The sequence below is a fragment of the Chenopodium album genome, chromosome 7 (genome assembly GCF_948465745.1).
Source record: "Chenopodium album chromosome 7, dcCheAlbu1.1, whole genome shotgun sequence".
In the NCBI taxonomy this organism is placed as follows: domain Eukaryota; kingdom Viridiplantae; phylum Streptophyta; class Magnoliopsida; order Caryophyllales; family Amaranthaceae; genus Chenopodium; species Chenopodium album.
In genome coordinates, this window is record NC_137840.1 from 68212859 (window position 1) to 68228707 (window position 15849).

Sequence of the window (15849 nt, forward strand, 5' to 3'; positions counted from 1 at the left end):
TTGATTATTATTATTAGTATTATTATTTCAATTATTATTATTATTATTATTATTGTTAATAATAATAATAATAATATTATTATTATTATTGTTTTTGTTGTTGTTGTCGTTGTCGTTGTAATAAGAGCTTAAAAGAATGAAATTTGGCTTTATATCATTAGCAATATCATTAGACATAAATTAAAAGCTGAGCTGAACTGAACTGAACTGAATTTCAACGGAACAGAACAAGCCCTAAGTACTGACAATAAACTCATTTTTTGTAGGATTAGCTTCGTACACAATGTCCAAGAGAAGAGAGGAAGGTTATAAACGAAAATTGTGGGAAATTTGAAGCTATAAAGATTTGAGAGCTAAACGCTATACATGTTGAACGCTTGTGTCATGAACTCATGAGTCATGACTTGGATGAAAATTAAGTTTAATTTGGAGCATTTAAGAATTAATTTATTTATTTTTTTAATTTTATAACGAATTACTCGAAAATTGTGAATTTATTTTCAATTAATAAACATGTATATTGTGCTTCATAAAACTAAATAATGATAATATTCAACGACATTGACAATAATAAATATATGTATGAATGTCAACTAGCTTAATTGGTTAAAGTTTTAAAGATGATATTTAAAATCCGATCAAATCTCGTCCATTATGACTATTTCAAGGACCATTTTTACCATTTTTTTCTTCTTAGGATATAATTCGTATTAATTGTAAGGTAGCTTTGTAATTTTGTATTGGGTGAGCATAACCTTTTCTTTTTTTGATCTTTTTTTAACTCATCTTAGATTTGTCAAAGCTTTTCTTAACTTTTTTGCTAGCACTTATTTAAGATACATTTACTTATCAACAAATCACCATATGTTTGATCTTATGATCCGACTAGTATATATGACACCCACAAAAATTAACTCCGAGATAATCAATCAAGAACAAGAACTCCAATTCACCACAAATGATAAGCAAGTGATTTACCAGTCAAATCAACTTATATGGACAACAAGAACAAACAACAACATGAACTAAATAAAATCACAAAGACGTGATATATACGTTAGTGGAAAAAACACTATCAATGTGAAGAGTAAAAACCACAAGACTTAAATTATGAGGAGCTCACCTTTTCTACCTCTCTTTATTATAATAAAACCGAGGGCAAAAGAATCACAAACAAGCGTACAAAGGCTTCTCAATCCACCAACAAGGCAACAAGTGCATACACAACAAACAATGATTTGATCGTTCAAAAATAGGCCTTACGTGTTCCCATTAAGTCGATTAAATTTCAAAACGATCCAACAATGCTCATTATAGACACAAACCCGTAACGACAATTAACTACTTGTATTCCGCAATCTCCGATCTACAATACGCGAATCAACTTAGAAAGTCAAAAGCTTCTAAAACAATACTCCATCCAAAAACATTAAACCATATCCATTTTGATTTCCCATGATTATTACCATAACAAATTAACAATCAAGATCTTGATAAAGGCAACACTGTCGGCTGTTGATTAATATCGCGGGACCTAAACACACTTTCTGGCACGGACCATTTTCAAATCAACGTGGAACCTCATGCTCATACCAAACCAAGCTTCTTCTATTCAACGTCTCTGCATTCACCTTCCTCTTCTTCTTCTTCTTCTTCTTCTTCGTCTCTCTCTCTCCTCAATTCCTACTCCGCATCTCGCTGAATTCAAACCCTAGAACTCCGATTTCGTCGCTTAGATCCATCAACTTTTCGATCGTAACCGGTAATGTCGACTCATTTTCAGTTTCATTTTTTGATGATTATGTTTGATCTGAGTTTTTATGATTTCATTGATTGTAAGATTTTTCATGGAGAATTGTGGATTTTGATTTTGTTTTGGTGATTTGGTTGATTTTTTAGGTTGATTGTTTGGAGAATTGAGAGGAATTTGAAATGTTGCGCGCTCCGACAACAGTTGAGGAGCAATTGATTTTGAAGGCTATTAGGGAGGAGTGTCCATGGGAGAATTTGCCTAAGAGGTTGCAATCTACTCTTTCTTCTAAAGAGGAATGGCATAGAAGGTTTGTTTCATTTTTCATTTTCATTTTCTTTTGATTTCATGATGTTTAGTGGAGTGTAATTTTCAGTGCAAGTTTTAAATTATGTTGTATAAGTTGTATTGGAAATGCTACATTTGGATGATATAATTGAAAAGTTCATCGTTAAAGTCGAAATTGTGCCGGAATCTGTTCAATGCTGAAGGTATAGGTGTTAATGAGGGTTACATCTTTTGCATTTACTTGTTGAGATTTTGTAATATAGGTAGTTTTACAGGTGATCTATCATATACGTAGTATTAGTTCCTTCGGCTGTGGCGTGCATTGATGATTCTGGATTGCTGGTTCACCATTTTGTATAGGCAAGGGTTTTTTGTTGTTGGAAAAGGAAGGGGGTGGGTTGCTGGACTGTGGGATCAGGAATATAAGCTTGATCAATTAAGAAAAGGAAGTTGCATTGGTTCAGAGTCTAGCTTCTATGTGATTTCTACTATCTTCATATTTATGAGTTAATGGAGTATTAAAATTGTAAAATTAGTGGCGGAATTCTGTAAGCGAAGCAAATGCAAGAAAGTGTTCATACCTTTCTATATGAGTTTAATTCATTAATAGGCTGGAGCAATCATTCATTTGAGTGATTTTAACCCTTACTGTTATATAGGCTGGAGCACTTATTCATTTGAGTGATTTTAATCCTAACCGTTTACAAAAACTTAGATTTTATAAGTTTATAACAAATAGTGAAATAGCGACAAAACAAAGTTTAATTAGGTTATTCCTAATAGGACTAAAACCTCGATATTAATATCCATAAATGCCTTCTCAGTATTCACATATCTTAATTAAAGCCTAGTGCCTTCTTTTGGTCATCATCTGTGGTGATACTTGCAGGGACCGAGCTTGGATCGCTCAAAATCAGATCATAGCATTTTCATTTAAACTCGTGTTGAATTTTTAACTTTTCCAAGCTTGTTTTTAAAGTTCAGCTTGCAATAAATAACTTGAGTTTGAGCCATTCATGATCTTTTGGAGTTGAATTTTGTTGTGCTCAACTCATGCAAACTTTGAGTTGAGCTCAAACAGTTCATGAACTAGCTAGGCTCATTATAACCCCTAGTCATCATGCTGTTTCACACAACTACCTTCTGGTCATAACTTGTGATTTGAGAATGCATTGTATCATGATTTGGAGTGGTGTAATGACAAGTTGATGGCAATGTCAGTGTTTTTAGGTTCATGAGGAAGTTAAATTTCATTCAAGAGACTTTAATGATTTAATTTATCAAGTTTAAAGGATAAAGAAAGGAGATACCCCATAGGGAATTGTAATGGCCATGTGAAAGGCCAAATGGAGTGTATACTTTTGGGTATGAGTTTGAGAATTTGGTGTTCAAACTTCAAAGAGAGAAAAATATGCGTAAAATTTAGTGTATGCAATTTTGCATACTTTAAGTCCAAGATGCCAGTTTTGAAGATCCACACCCATGTTGATGTTTGTGTATTGGGTACTTAAGGTGAAATGACGAGTTTGACATTTAAAGTTACACGGGATACTTCCTTTTCTCTAGCACGAGATGACATCAATGGGAGAGTTGCAATAAATTTAATGAAAAGCAGGTCTGTAACTCTGCATAGGTTAGTTTATGTAGCCAGGTGTGTAAGAACAATTCTTTGATGGGAAAATGTTTGGCTAATCTTGCAAGATTTATTACGTTGGAACTCATTAAAAACTGATATGCTCTTCGATGGACTCTTAGTCATGTTTTCTAATATTTCTATTCAAATTTTTCAAAAGCATAACTCGTGTTTTTTTCCCTTTAATATAGGATTTGTTTGGGAATTTGTTCCTTTTTTGGAATAATCTTTTGTTAGGTTGCATCCTTTTTATTTTAATACATATTTTTTCATGTTATCATTTTTCAGTGTCTATTGAGTTGTCACTTCATGACGCATTTATGTTTTTGGGTGGCTGTATGAACAATTCTCCTTGAATCTTCTACTTTTGGAGAAATCCTAGTGGGTGTTTTGGTGAGCTCACTATATTGTTGGATATAGTTATGCCTACTTCCTCATCGGTTTCATAGAGTAAGAGGATGGTTGGTTGATTCTTCATTATCTAGTCTATTTACAGCCATTCACCAACATACCCGATCCAGAACCTTTGTCTATTTCTGACTTTGTTTAAGAGGCCAATATTCAAAAGCGATTCATAGCTTTTTGTAAGGTCAGTTTTGTTGATGGAGGTAAAAACTGAAGAAAGTCTGGTTTCAGAGGCCCAATAAGGCACTATTCTGGATCATGTGTCTTCTAGTGGAGGGATTGATGGTCACTTGTAATTGCATTGTAAGTTGAAATACATTTTTTGTGAAAATGTATGGTTCTTTCAAGCCATGATTTTGAAGGTTTTACCGGGCTTTCACCTGAGTTTGAGTAGGTGCTTGTCTTATCACGTTGTGGCAGTTTTCCTTTTGTTTTCTGCGGAATCAATTGCAAAGAATCAATGAGATCTTCTGAGATTAGATTTATAATTAGATTACTTTGTCTTAAAGTTTCTTGGCAGTTTCCTCTCATTTGTTGTGATTGACAATCCTTTTTTTTTTTTTTTTTCTTCCTCTTAATTTTATTAGTTCCATGCTGTTTTTTTTTTTTTTTTTTAACTTTATGAAATTTCTTATCTAAAGAAGATTGAGAATATAATATATATTGTTCATTGAGTTTTAGGGTGTGAAACTGAATTCATCCAAGTGCTGACTAAATTTATTCTCAATTCTGCGAGTAGGGTGATTGAACATTGCATCAAAAAGAGGCTGCAATGGAATACTTGTTTTGCTCGCAAAGTAATCAAAGAAAGCGAATACTACGAGGAGATGATGCGGTATCTTCGGAGAAATCTTGCGGTCAGTTCTGTACCCATGTCTTTTTGTGGTTTTGTTCTTTCTTGTAAGGTGTAGGATTGTTCTTGTGCTTTGCCTTTTGGAAACAATATAATTAGTTATCGAGTTCTGGCTTCTGGAATTACTTTGAAGCTCCATGGTTTAATATCGACATTTGGCACCCCAACGAGTCCTAATGCAGTGACTGATAGTAACCATAAATTTCTTTGTTGCTCCCATGTACAGAGTGATATGGGCAATGTTACTCCAGTAACTGTTTACAGGTTGTTTTGTTAAACTTTTTTCGGAAAAGTTTAGATAGCCTGTTATTTTACCACAATAAAAGTAGATGTTACATTTATGAAGCACTTAAACTAGGCTGGTTTTGGTTTCCTTTTTTGAAGTGGTTGAAAGTTGAAACATATGTGTGCTATGAAAAAGTGTTTAAAATAGTGTTTTGTTTTGTTTTTTCTTTTTAGTTTATGTGTGTTATATATACTAAATTTTGTTCTTTTTTCTATAAAGTTTACCGGAAGCTAATTAACTCAAAACTGAGTGTTCTGGAAATACTGAAATAGTAGCCATATAAGTATTTTTTCCCCCAACCTTGCTAGGTCAATTAGCTTTAGTGTTCCTTTTTTTCGTTAATTAATAGCCAATAGACCAGTTCTATTGAAGCATGCAAAAAAGAAAAGATAAATATTTAATACTGAATGAGCAAGAAAATTACATTACTGCAAAACAGCCAAAATATAAGCTGACTGCTTTTTAAACCAGAGATGAAAAGTAAGTTGTTAGTTATAAACAAAGCAAAAGAATTGCCTAATATTTCTTTCACTCTCACTCTTTTTCTTTCTTTTTTCTTCGTATAAGCTAAAAAATCTGATAAAAGCACGGAAGGTCAGTATTATAATAAAAAAGAATATGAACAATTTATCTAAACTGTAATATTTCCAAATCTCATGCCTATGTTATAAACGGCATACTGGCATAGTATGCTATACATTTGGGCACCTTAGAAATTTGACTTAAACATTGAAGTTAAATAGTTTATGCTTCTTATAGCTAATAAAGTTGGTGTCTTCGTATGGTGGAAAGTGTGTGGTGAATTTTTGAGTCTATGGAGGAACTTCATGGAGGTCATATTTCCTGGTGAATGGTTTACCTACTTTTTATAGTTGTGTTTCAAAATTGGGGCCTAACCCCTCTCTCTCTCTTTTCTTTTGCGTGTTTGAGTTTGTGAGGAGAGGGAAAGGATGGGGTTTTTTTGTTGCTAGCATGCCCTTTGGAATTTCCAGTTTTTACCTGAATCGTATAATAACCTAACTTTGAGTATTTTCTCTGCAGCTTTTTCCTTATCACCTCTCAGAATATGTATGTCGAGTAATGAGGGTCTCACCTTTCCGATATTACTGTGACATAATATTTGAGGTTATGAAAAGTGGTAATTGATCTATCCATTGTCTACATAACTTGTGCTGGCTTCTATCATTGGATATCATTGTATGTTGCAGTTTTGTAAAAAGTTGAATGAGCAATTATTTCCCAATGTGTCATTGGAAGCTGTTCACATACTCTAGCATGGGGCCATTTCGTATCATGCATTGGTTTTGTGTCAAAAAATATAATGCTCTCAAGATACTGTTTTATTTAAATCCACAAAACTAAAAAAAAAAAGTCAAATGCCACTTAAGAAATTAACACTTGATTCCTGGTATTAAAAACAAAAAAATTTGGATAGTTGGACGGGGTCCTCCTCTAGCTTAACAACATTGTTGGCAAAGGCTTATAAGAGCAACTCCAATGGCAAGCTTTTGTCAAATAAGTTTGTCATGCCACATAAGCTTTTAAGATAATTATCATTTTAGCTATTTTTAGCTCCAATGGCTAGTTGTTAGCTTATTATATAAACGAACTTCACTTCCTTAATTAACTTTTTTATATTTCATTTTATTATTCTATTTTGGCAAGTTTTCCAAGCAAACTAGCTTTGACAAGCTAATTTGATTGGCGAAGCTAATTGCATTTTGTAGCTCCAACGGTCAGCTAGTAGCTTGGGATTATTTATAATTGCAAGCAAGTCCCTAAACACTAGCTACAATCATTGGAGTTGCTCTAAGTGAGATGTTATTGCCTCTCTTTATTCTAGGTGTGTAAAATGATGGGATTTAGTGTTTTTTCCTTATTCCTTTTCCTTTTTCTCAAATTTATTTTTATCACAACTGTTCTTTATCCCCATTTAATCGCATCATCCAACACTTAATTTCAATACCTTTTGCAAAACTTACATTCTGAATAGTGCTTGATGTACTCGTAGTCCCATATCTTTCTACAATTGACTTAATCACTGATAATATACTCTTGCAGAGCAACCTTATGATAGCATACCGAATTTCAGTGCAGCGGATGCATTGCGGATCACAGGAATCGGAAGGAATGAGTTCATTGATATCATGAATAAATGCAGATCTAAGGTATTTCTTAAATGCTTTGTGTTACTTTTGGGAGTATCCATCATGATACAGATTGTATGCTGCAGATGAGATTTATGTACAGTTAGTGATGCCTTAACCCTGCATATATATATATTTCTCTTTATGTCAGGGACAAATCCACAATTACTTTAGTTTGGGGAGTATAAAAATTCAATTTCTTGAGGGTAAATCTGGGAAGTGAATCCAGTTGTTTATGGAGATTTTCTCAATAGACTAATCCACCCATTTAAAATTTTGCCGGGGGATCAAACTGTCAAACTATCGCTGCTACGACTGTGAGAAAAAAAGTAAAACTCTATGTCTGTCTAGACTCTATTTGCTGCAATGACTCAATAATAAAAAAGATAATCAACAAAACAAAAATGTTAAGGGCCGTTAGCAGGACGTTATGAGCTCTTCAATCCTTTTAGAATAGGAATTAGTTGAAATTTAAGCTTAGAACTCAAAATTTATCATCAAAAGGTGCATGTAAAATATGTAATAAAATCTAAATAATTAGTGGCATCATGGTTTGTGAAAGTCACAAAGATTTGATGACATCACTTATCTTACCTTTTTGATTTCTGATATCATTTTCTGATTTCTTCCTTCATTGATGTGGAGCTGTTCAGAAATTCATGTGGAAAATTAACAAATCAATTGCAAAAGAACTTCTACCAACACAACCGGCGGATTTTCCAATTGAACCTTGGTGGGGAGTTTGTCTTGTCAACTTTACTCTTGAAGAATTTAAGGTAACTATTTTATTTGTTGTTTTCTTTCCCTCTCCTCTTGAGCAATCTGATGGTCCTTGCACGTGACAATTTTAATGTTTGCCTATATTTAGTGGGTAATGTCCTACTTCCTCTGTTTTTTGTATTTGCATCATTTGGGTTGGGCACGAGATTTAAGAAAACTAGCGATGCACGGTTTAAAAATCAAATTACTAATCCCTTAGGAAAAAAAGCAAATATAATTCAATTAGTAATAAAGGGCTCATTTACTAATGGTCGATAGAAAAATAAAAGAACGCAATTTGAATAGTATTTTAAGTTATTTGTATTTTTTTTATAAATTCATTTTATTTATTGAAAAATAAATGAATATTGCTCCACATAACTATTTAAGAGAAGTTGACTCATTCATTTTCTATCTCCCGTAGAGAAAAAAACTAAAATTTTCTAGTCATACCTTCCGCTTCAGTAGCTATAATCTAATTCGAAGTACATGTTTTACCTTTCGTATTCTCAAAAATCTTTAATTATATAATAATTTAGCATTAATTTTCCTTGGATTTTTTTTTTTTTTATTATATATTTTTTAATACTTGTAGATGTATATTTTTTAATCTAAGTTAAGTTAATTTTACGTTAGGTTTGTATAGTAAAAATTTGAAAACCCTATATTAATTAAAATTACATTAGATGTATAGTCTAAAATTGCATAAAATGGAAAATATTAATTATAGAAATGAAAAGTATACGAATCAATATAATAACAATTATATTTTATGATTTGGTGAATATTTTGTGTATAACTTATAATAGGTAATTAATGTCATTGGCTAAAAAATGAAGAAAAAAAAAAGGAAAAAAGGGCAGGGGATTTTGGAGGGAAAAAACAGCGCCAGGATATGACACGTGAAAAATATGGAGCATGAAAAAAGTGCCCGTGTGAAAAAAACAAATGACAGATAGAAAAGGTGGGGTAATAAAAGTAGTTATAACATGTGAATAAGGGTAAGTAAGGAATTTTGTGTGTGAACAAAACCAAAGAGTGAACAAAAAAACCACATAAGGAAATGGTGCGATTAATATACATCTTCCCAAAAAGAAAAATGGTGCAATTAAAGAAAACGAAGGAAGTATTATTTTTTCTTTTTTAAGAGAAATTGATGCCATGATTTTGAGTTGATGCTGTTGTAGTGGAGATTTCTGTATGTTTAATTTTATATTTTAATTCTTTCAGAAACTTTCAGATGAAGAGATGGCAATGATAGATAAAGTTTGCAAGGAGGAAGCCAATTCATATGTTCTTTTCAATCCTGACATAATAAAGGGATTATACCGGCGGGGTCTAATATATTTTGATGTTCCTGTATATTCAGATGACCGTTTCAAAGGTAAATTTTCATCTGGATAGCCTTTGATGTTAAATGTAGTTTCATATATTATTTAATAGTCAGGTAATGTAATTAGTAATTATTCGTATATATTCAGGCTATCATATAATTACCTTTTGTACATTAAATGTTAGTGCACACCCTAAGTGTAGTGACTGCCAATCCCAACCCCTGCTGTAAACCAGGAGGGGTTGTACTTGGAGGTTGCATGTGCGCCTTGCCATCATATAAATTCATGCTTGATCTGTCTCCTGCTAGGAGGTTATTCCCCACATTTTTTTGTCAATAATATCATTTTGTGGTCCGCAACTGTTATGCTGTCTTTTCAATTCATATTTTTCTCCAACCTACCGGTGTATTTAAGCCTTTACTAGTAGTGTTGCTGTAAGGGATAAATTCTCACTCCCCCTCCCTTTCTTTTGCCCACATATTTTGATCTGAGATTAGAAAGCTCTCATTGCTTACCAATATGATACAGACTTTGTTGTTCATCAAACATTTGATATGGACTGTTTCAGTTTCTAGGCTGGAGGGCTTTGTTTCAAATAGGGAGCAGTCCTATGAAGATCCTATTGAGGAGTAAGCAAGCTAACTTTTTTACATAGATACTTTGTTCTTGACTCTAGTATGAAAATTGGATTTATTGAGTGCCTTATTATCTACGTCCAACCTGTAGGTTACTTTACGCAGTTTTCGTTGTTTCAAGTGAGAATGCAACTGTTGCAGAACTTGCCTCCACATTACAGGCTGACCTCTTGCAGTTGCAATCTGCTGCATCCTTTGCTTGTCGATTGGGATGGGCAGAGAAAATAATTGATCCAGCATCTATTCTACAGGATGCTAATGTCCAGGGATCTCTTATTCTAAGTGATGATGAAGATGGTTCTCGGGCTAGTGTAGGCTCCGCAAACTTGTCGGTGGATGGAGTCAGTGTTCAACAGGACTATTCAGGGTCAGAAAGCAGAGCAGCTTCAAATCATGCTCGTGTTGCATTTATTGTTGATGCTAATATTACTTCATACCTCATGATGGGGTCTGTTTCACCAGGTTTTACTTTTCCCCATACTTTGCCATTCTACATTGAGTCTAAATGTCTCTGTTCATTTTGTCATTCTGCCTCCCTTTCCAGTTTTCGAACAGTTTCAATTCCATCCTATAGAGCTCTGTATTTGGTACTCTAGTCCTGTTTGGTAGGACAGTCTTGAGTTTACACATTCTTTCCATTGTAATAGGATTTCTAGAAAACAATTTTTGTGCTTTTAAACTGTAACATTTACTTATTTGTCTTTTCGTATGTCTATTTTTCTTTTGGCACAAAAACGCTTGGAAAATCCTTGATAGGACAACTTATTACAGGGTGTTTACTATTTAGGCCAACAAGGGAAGGAAGAAAAGAAAATGAAGCGAGCACTGTGCATATGATTTCTGACTCATTCATTTTTTTCACTTATGTTTCCTGTTTCAGGTTTGAAATCGCATGCTGTAACGCTCTATGAAGCAGGTAAGCTGGGTCACGCAAGTATTGCAGATCTTTGCAAGGATTTGAGCACATTAGAAGGAACCAAATTTGAAGGTGAATTGCAGGAATTTGCAAATCATGCATCTAGCCTCCGTTGTGTTCTAGAATGTCTTCTTTCTGGAGGAGTTTCTGATAGTGTTGGAGACACAGAAATTGGTCATAAGGTGGACACCGTATCCTCACAAAGCAATGATACCTCTACAGCAGTTGAAACGAGCTTGACTCACAACGCCAGTGGTATTAATGGTGATAATTTCATCAATATAGAATCTCAGGATAAGATTATAGATTCAGAATGTTTGGAAAGAGATTCCCCCTCATGTTCAATATCTGGAGCCAGCTCTGCCGACACCAAGCTTGTCAGTGAAGTCCATATAGATGATTCCCATGAGCAGCCTATGTTGGATCCTATCTTGGAGGATAATGAGATTTCAGCCTTCGAAAGTGATGCTCCCAGAAGAAAAAGGAGTTATCGTTTGGATCTTCTTCGTTGTGAAAGTTTGGCCACTCTTGCACCTGCAACTTTAGATAGATTGTTCCACCGAGACTATGATATTGTCTTATCCATGGTACCTCTGCCTCCAGCCTCTATTTTGCCCGGGCAAACAGGCCCTGTGCACTTTGGGCCTCCCTCACATTCATCCATGACACCTTGGATGAAATTAGTGCTATATTCTGCAGTAGGCAGTGGACCGCTGTCTGTTGTTCTAATGAAGGGCCAATATTTACGTTTACTTCCTGCACCCCTGGCGGGCTGTGAGAAAGCCCTTATATGGTCATGGGATGGATCTACAATTGGAGGGGTGGGGGGAAAATTTGAAGGGAGCTTAGTGAAAGGGACTGTTCTTCTGCATTGTCTTAATTCACTTCTTAGACATTCTGCTGTACTTGTGCAGCCTCTCAGCAAGTATGACCTTGATAAATCTGGGAAAATTGTTACAATAGATGTCCCGCTGCCATTGAAAAATTCTGATGGTTCACTTGTGCATGTAGGGGAGGAGTTGGGTTTAGGCATTGATGAAAGCACAAGGTTGGAGTCACTAATAAGTGAGATAGTGGATAGAATTGATTTGTGGACCATTGGTTACATCCGCCTATTAAGACTTTACATAGAGACAGATGCAGATCAGTTATCACCTGATGATGAGAGATATGAATGGGTCCCACTAAGTGTAGAGTTTGGTGTACCTCTATTTAGTCCAAAACTGTGCAAGAAAATGTGCAAAAGAGTAATCTCTTCACAGTTGCTTCAGACAGAGTCCTTTGATGAGCACCATGAAGCAATGCATGGGTTAAGAAGAAGGTTACGTGATGTATGTGCAGAGTACAGTCCCACAGGTCCCGCTGCAAAGCTTTTATATCAGAAAGAGAAGCCAAAGGATAAGTCTCGTCAACTTATGACCTATGCGAGTGGAAGATGGAATCCTCTTGCAGAACCATCATCTCCCATTGCTGGAGCCACTGAATACCAGAGGAAAAAACTTTCGTCAAGGCAGCGTTCAAGAAGAGAAGTTCTTAGCTTTGATGGGAGCATTCTCAGGTAACCAATGTTGACATCACTTATATTGCGCCTATTGGCAGTTCTCTTTCTATGAACTCTGGTTTTACCACTTCTGTTGGTTTGTAGGTTGTCCCTGGGTAGCACTGTAACTTTTACTGAGGGCTTTATATTTTGCTTTGTGATTTTGGTTCATCATGTATGTGCGCATGGCAACATATGATCAGATTGGGCTCTCAAATTTCCCTGATGTCCTGTTTGAATTTTATGTGTAGATCATATGCTTTGTCTCCCGTTTATGAGGCGGCCACCAGGCCAATTGAAGAATCAAATTCAACGAACGTCCCTAAAGTTGAATCTGATGATGCTGATAGCAAAGATGTGATCCTGCCTGGAGTAAGTCTCCTCTTTGATGGAGCAGAGCTGGAACCATTTGAGATAGGTGCTTGTCTCCAGGCTCGCCAACCAATTGGTCTAATTGCAGAGGCCTCATCTGCAACCTCTGCTCTAGCACCTAAATAGGATTCATGGCTCTTGACTTCTGTCATTGTCTAAAGATCATAGCTTCAGTAAGCCGCGTTGCTGACTGTTGTTGCTTCCTCATCATAAACAGCCCCTGATTATTTCTTCTTCTTCTCCTGATACCTGGAGGACAATCGATTATTTGTCTGCGTGATCTTAAGGTATCTACTAGGCACCGCTTGAAGTTATTACTCTCTCTGATTGGATTCAATAGCTGTTATGTCCCATAAATCTCTCGTAATCACCATAATTTCTTTTGAAATACCCTTTGTCACTGCTGTCTACAATTTATCCTATTTTCATCACTTCTTGAAATTGGGTTGAAGGGAAAATTTAAGCATAATTTATTTCTGTCATATGAAATGTCGCGAAATTTCTGAACATTAATATTATATGCTACTATTGTTACCAGATGGAGCAATTCTCACCACATAATTGCAAAACTCAGTTTTGGTACTTGAATTTTGTACTTGAATCTTGTACTTATAAGTTATAACAAGATGTATCTGCTATCAGATGACTCTCATATTCTATTTGCAAATCCTTTGATGTTGATTGGGTACAAAAAGTGGACTAAGTGTTATTTTAAATTTGTAGAGTGCTCCTTCAATAGTCACAGATTGTGGAAGAATTATCTGCATGTGGTTATAAGAGCTTATCTAAGCCAAGATTTTTCATGAGACTTTCTATATTGTTTTGCTTTCTCTTCCTCTTCATCCTCTCCCCTTTCTATTAGCTATATGTGCTCTGTGTTCTGTATATTATCTTCTCTAAAGTTATATGTTTAATCGTTGTGATGGTTACATTTTGCAGGTGAAGCTTGGTGGCTTGTTCTCCCTGCATGTGGTTGATGTAAGCTTTAAAAGGTGCGACTGCATTACAAAACTGATTCTTTTTACCCGAAAAAAATAAGACCCGGTTGCTAATGATGATAGTGATTCAGGATTAAAATAGAGATTTTTTTTTAATTATTTTTTTCCTAAATTAAAATTTGAGTTTCTTTTTTTGCTGGTAGACTTGTAGTATAGGAAGGCAACAGGGCTTATTGTTGAAGCCTGCTGTGCTCTAGGTACATATCATGGTTGTAGGTAGCCAGGGATGTACTAGGTTTTATGTAAGTGCCGTCCCTACCTTGGAGCAACTTCCATAAGGGAAAAGAAAAGAAACCTCGAGGAGGATACTATGTAATAAGCATATAGAGTGATTCAATTGAAATTGAATTTTTGATTTGAGACTTTATCTTTTGAAATCTAAAATTAAAGGTTGTAGAATTTAGAGCTCAGAATCGCTCTAAAAGTCTACAATAACCTAATCAGCTGCTTTGTTGCCTTGGTAATACATGTGATCATGTGAGCAATTCATGAATATTATACTTTGCAAAATTGCTGAAGTAGGAAATATATTTATCTTCAGTCACCATTGCAATTTGCCATGGAATTGATCTAGATTACTGATCCTGTTAGATTAGAGCACAGTTCAATTTCAAAATTAAGTACTCTATTGTAGTATTGTTGCCATGTCAGTTTAGATTTATTAAAAAAAGAAAAAAAAGAAAAAAGAACTGTGAACCAAGAATTCACACCCTTTTTTGTACATGATGATTTATTTAGGCCGAAGCTGATAATCCCTAATGGTTTCAGAGTTTGTTGTCAATGGAAATGCATAGATCACCTCTGTGAAGCTTGAATCTCTAATACTTGATGCAGACCAACCTTTTTAATATGCACAAGAAGCATAAAATACAAGGAAAACAACATTAATCTTTACTAATACATATAGCAGACATCATTACTCCTAGTATAACATAAATAGTGAGTTGTTTTGAGAATCAAGGTTAACCTAGTTGGTTGGAGGCTCTCCTTCCATCCCTGTGGCTATGTGAGAGGCGTTTGATTTTCATCTTAAGCAAGTAGTTCCCCAATTTCCCCCCTACTTGGAAGGGAATTCTCCTTAGCTACCAAAAAAAAAAAAAAGGAAAAAAAAAAGCGAGTTGTATGTGCCATCAGAGAAACTATCAAAATATGAACACGTACATAAAGAGAACACTAATTGTATTTTCTATGGAGTATTATGTGTCTAACTCTCACCTCACATCAAAATATACTTCTCTGTTTTTTTTTTATACTTGTAACATACTTTTTATTACGCTTTTTAAGCAGGTGATTAGACTAGGTAAACGAATGAATTAAGCTATGAAATTTAAACCGTAACAACTTATTCCTTTCTTCTTAACAGTGGTAAAATTTTGTGAATTAATTTATCCGTTTACCTACTTTAACAATGAAATAGATATTTACAAAAGTTATGTAGTTTAAGAAAATGTAATTTAAGATATTTTACGCCCATCAAAATATGTAAGTTTGTACTCCCTCTGTCTCTATTTTATTGTCCTATTTGACTTTTCACGGTTTCCAAGACGCGTCTTATAACGGATTTATCTTCCTTTTCAAGACTATATTATCTCTTGTACATTAACGATAATTTACGGCCAAAGTTTACAAAGTTTGACCCAAAAAAACAACGCGGTAAAAATAAAGGGGCATAAGGATTACATTCACTCATTCAGATGTATGTATGTTAGAAATTATAACTCCCTACAGTGTAACAAATCTAAACATTTGAATTTTGGATGATGACACACTAGAAAGAACAGAAAACAAAAAGGTGGGAGGTGTAAACCGTTCACGTGGCAAGCAGGGAAATACGGGACATTTCGCCATCTTCTATTTCAGTCTAGAACTCCGAAAAACGTTAATTACCCGCCATGCAATTAAATCAATCAATCAATCAAATAACAAAAAAATA

At 34.7% G+C, this 15849-nt stretch overlaps 1 protein-coding gene across 1 annotated transcript; it reads left to right on the forward strand.

Annotated features, from left to right (window-relative positions):
- The first annotated feature begins 1549 nt into the window (after positions 1-1549).
- LOC145639278 (uncharacterized) lies at positions 1550-14276 on the forward strand. Its single transcript, XM_081690472.1, has 12 exons — positions 1550-1762; positions 1900-2060; positions 4816-4933; positions 6257-6353; positions 7277-7383; positions 8016-8138; positions 9352-9505; positions 10024-10084; positions 10182-10552; positions 10971-12564; positions 12798-13205; positions 13858-14276. The coding sequence occupies exons 2-11, from the start codon at positions 1933-1935 to the stop codon at positions 13042-13044; spliced, it is 3000 nt and encodes a 999-aa protein (XP_081546598.1). The 5' UTR covers positions 1550-1762; positions 1900-1932; the 3' UTR covers positions 13045-13205; positions 13858-14276.
- The last annotated feature ends 1573 nt before the right edge of the window (positions 14277-15849 follow it).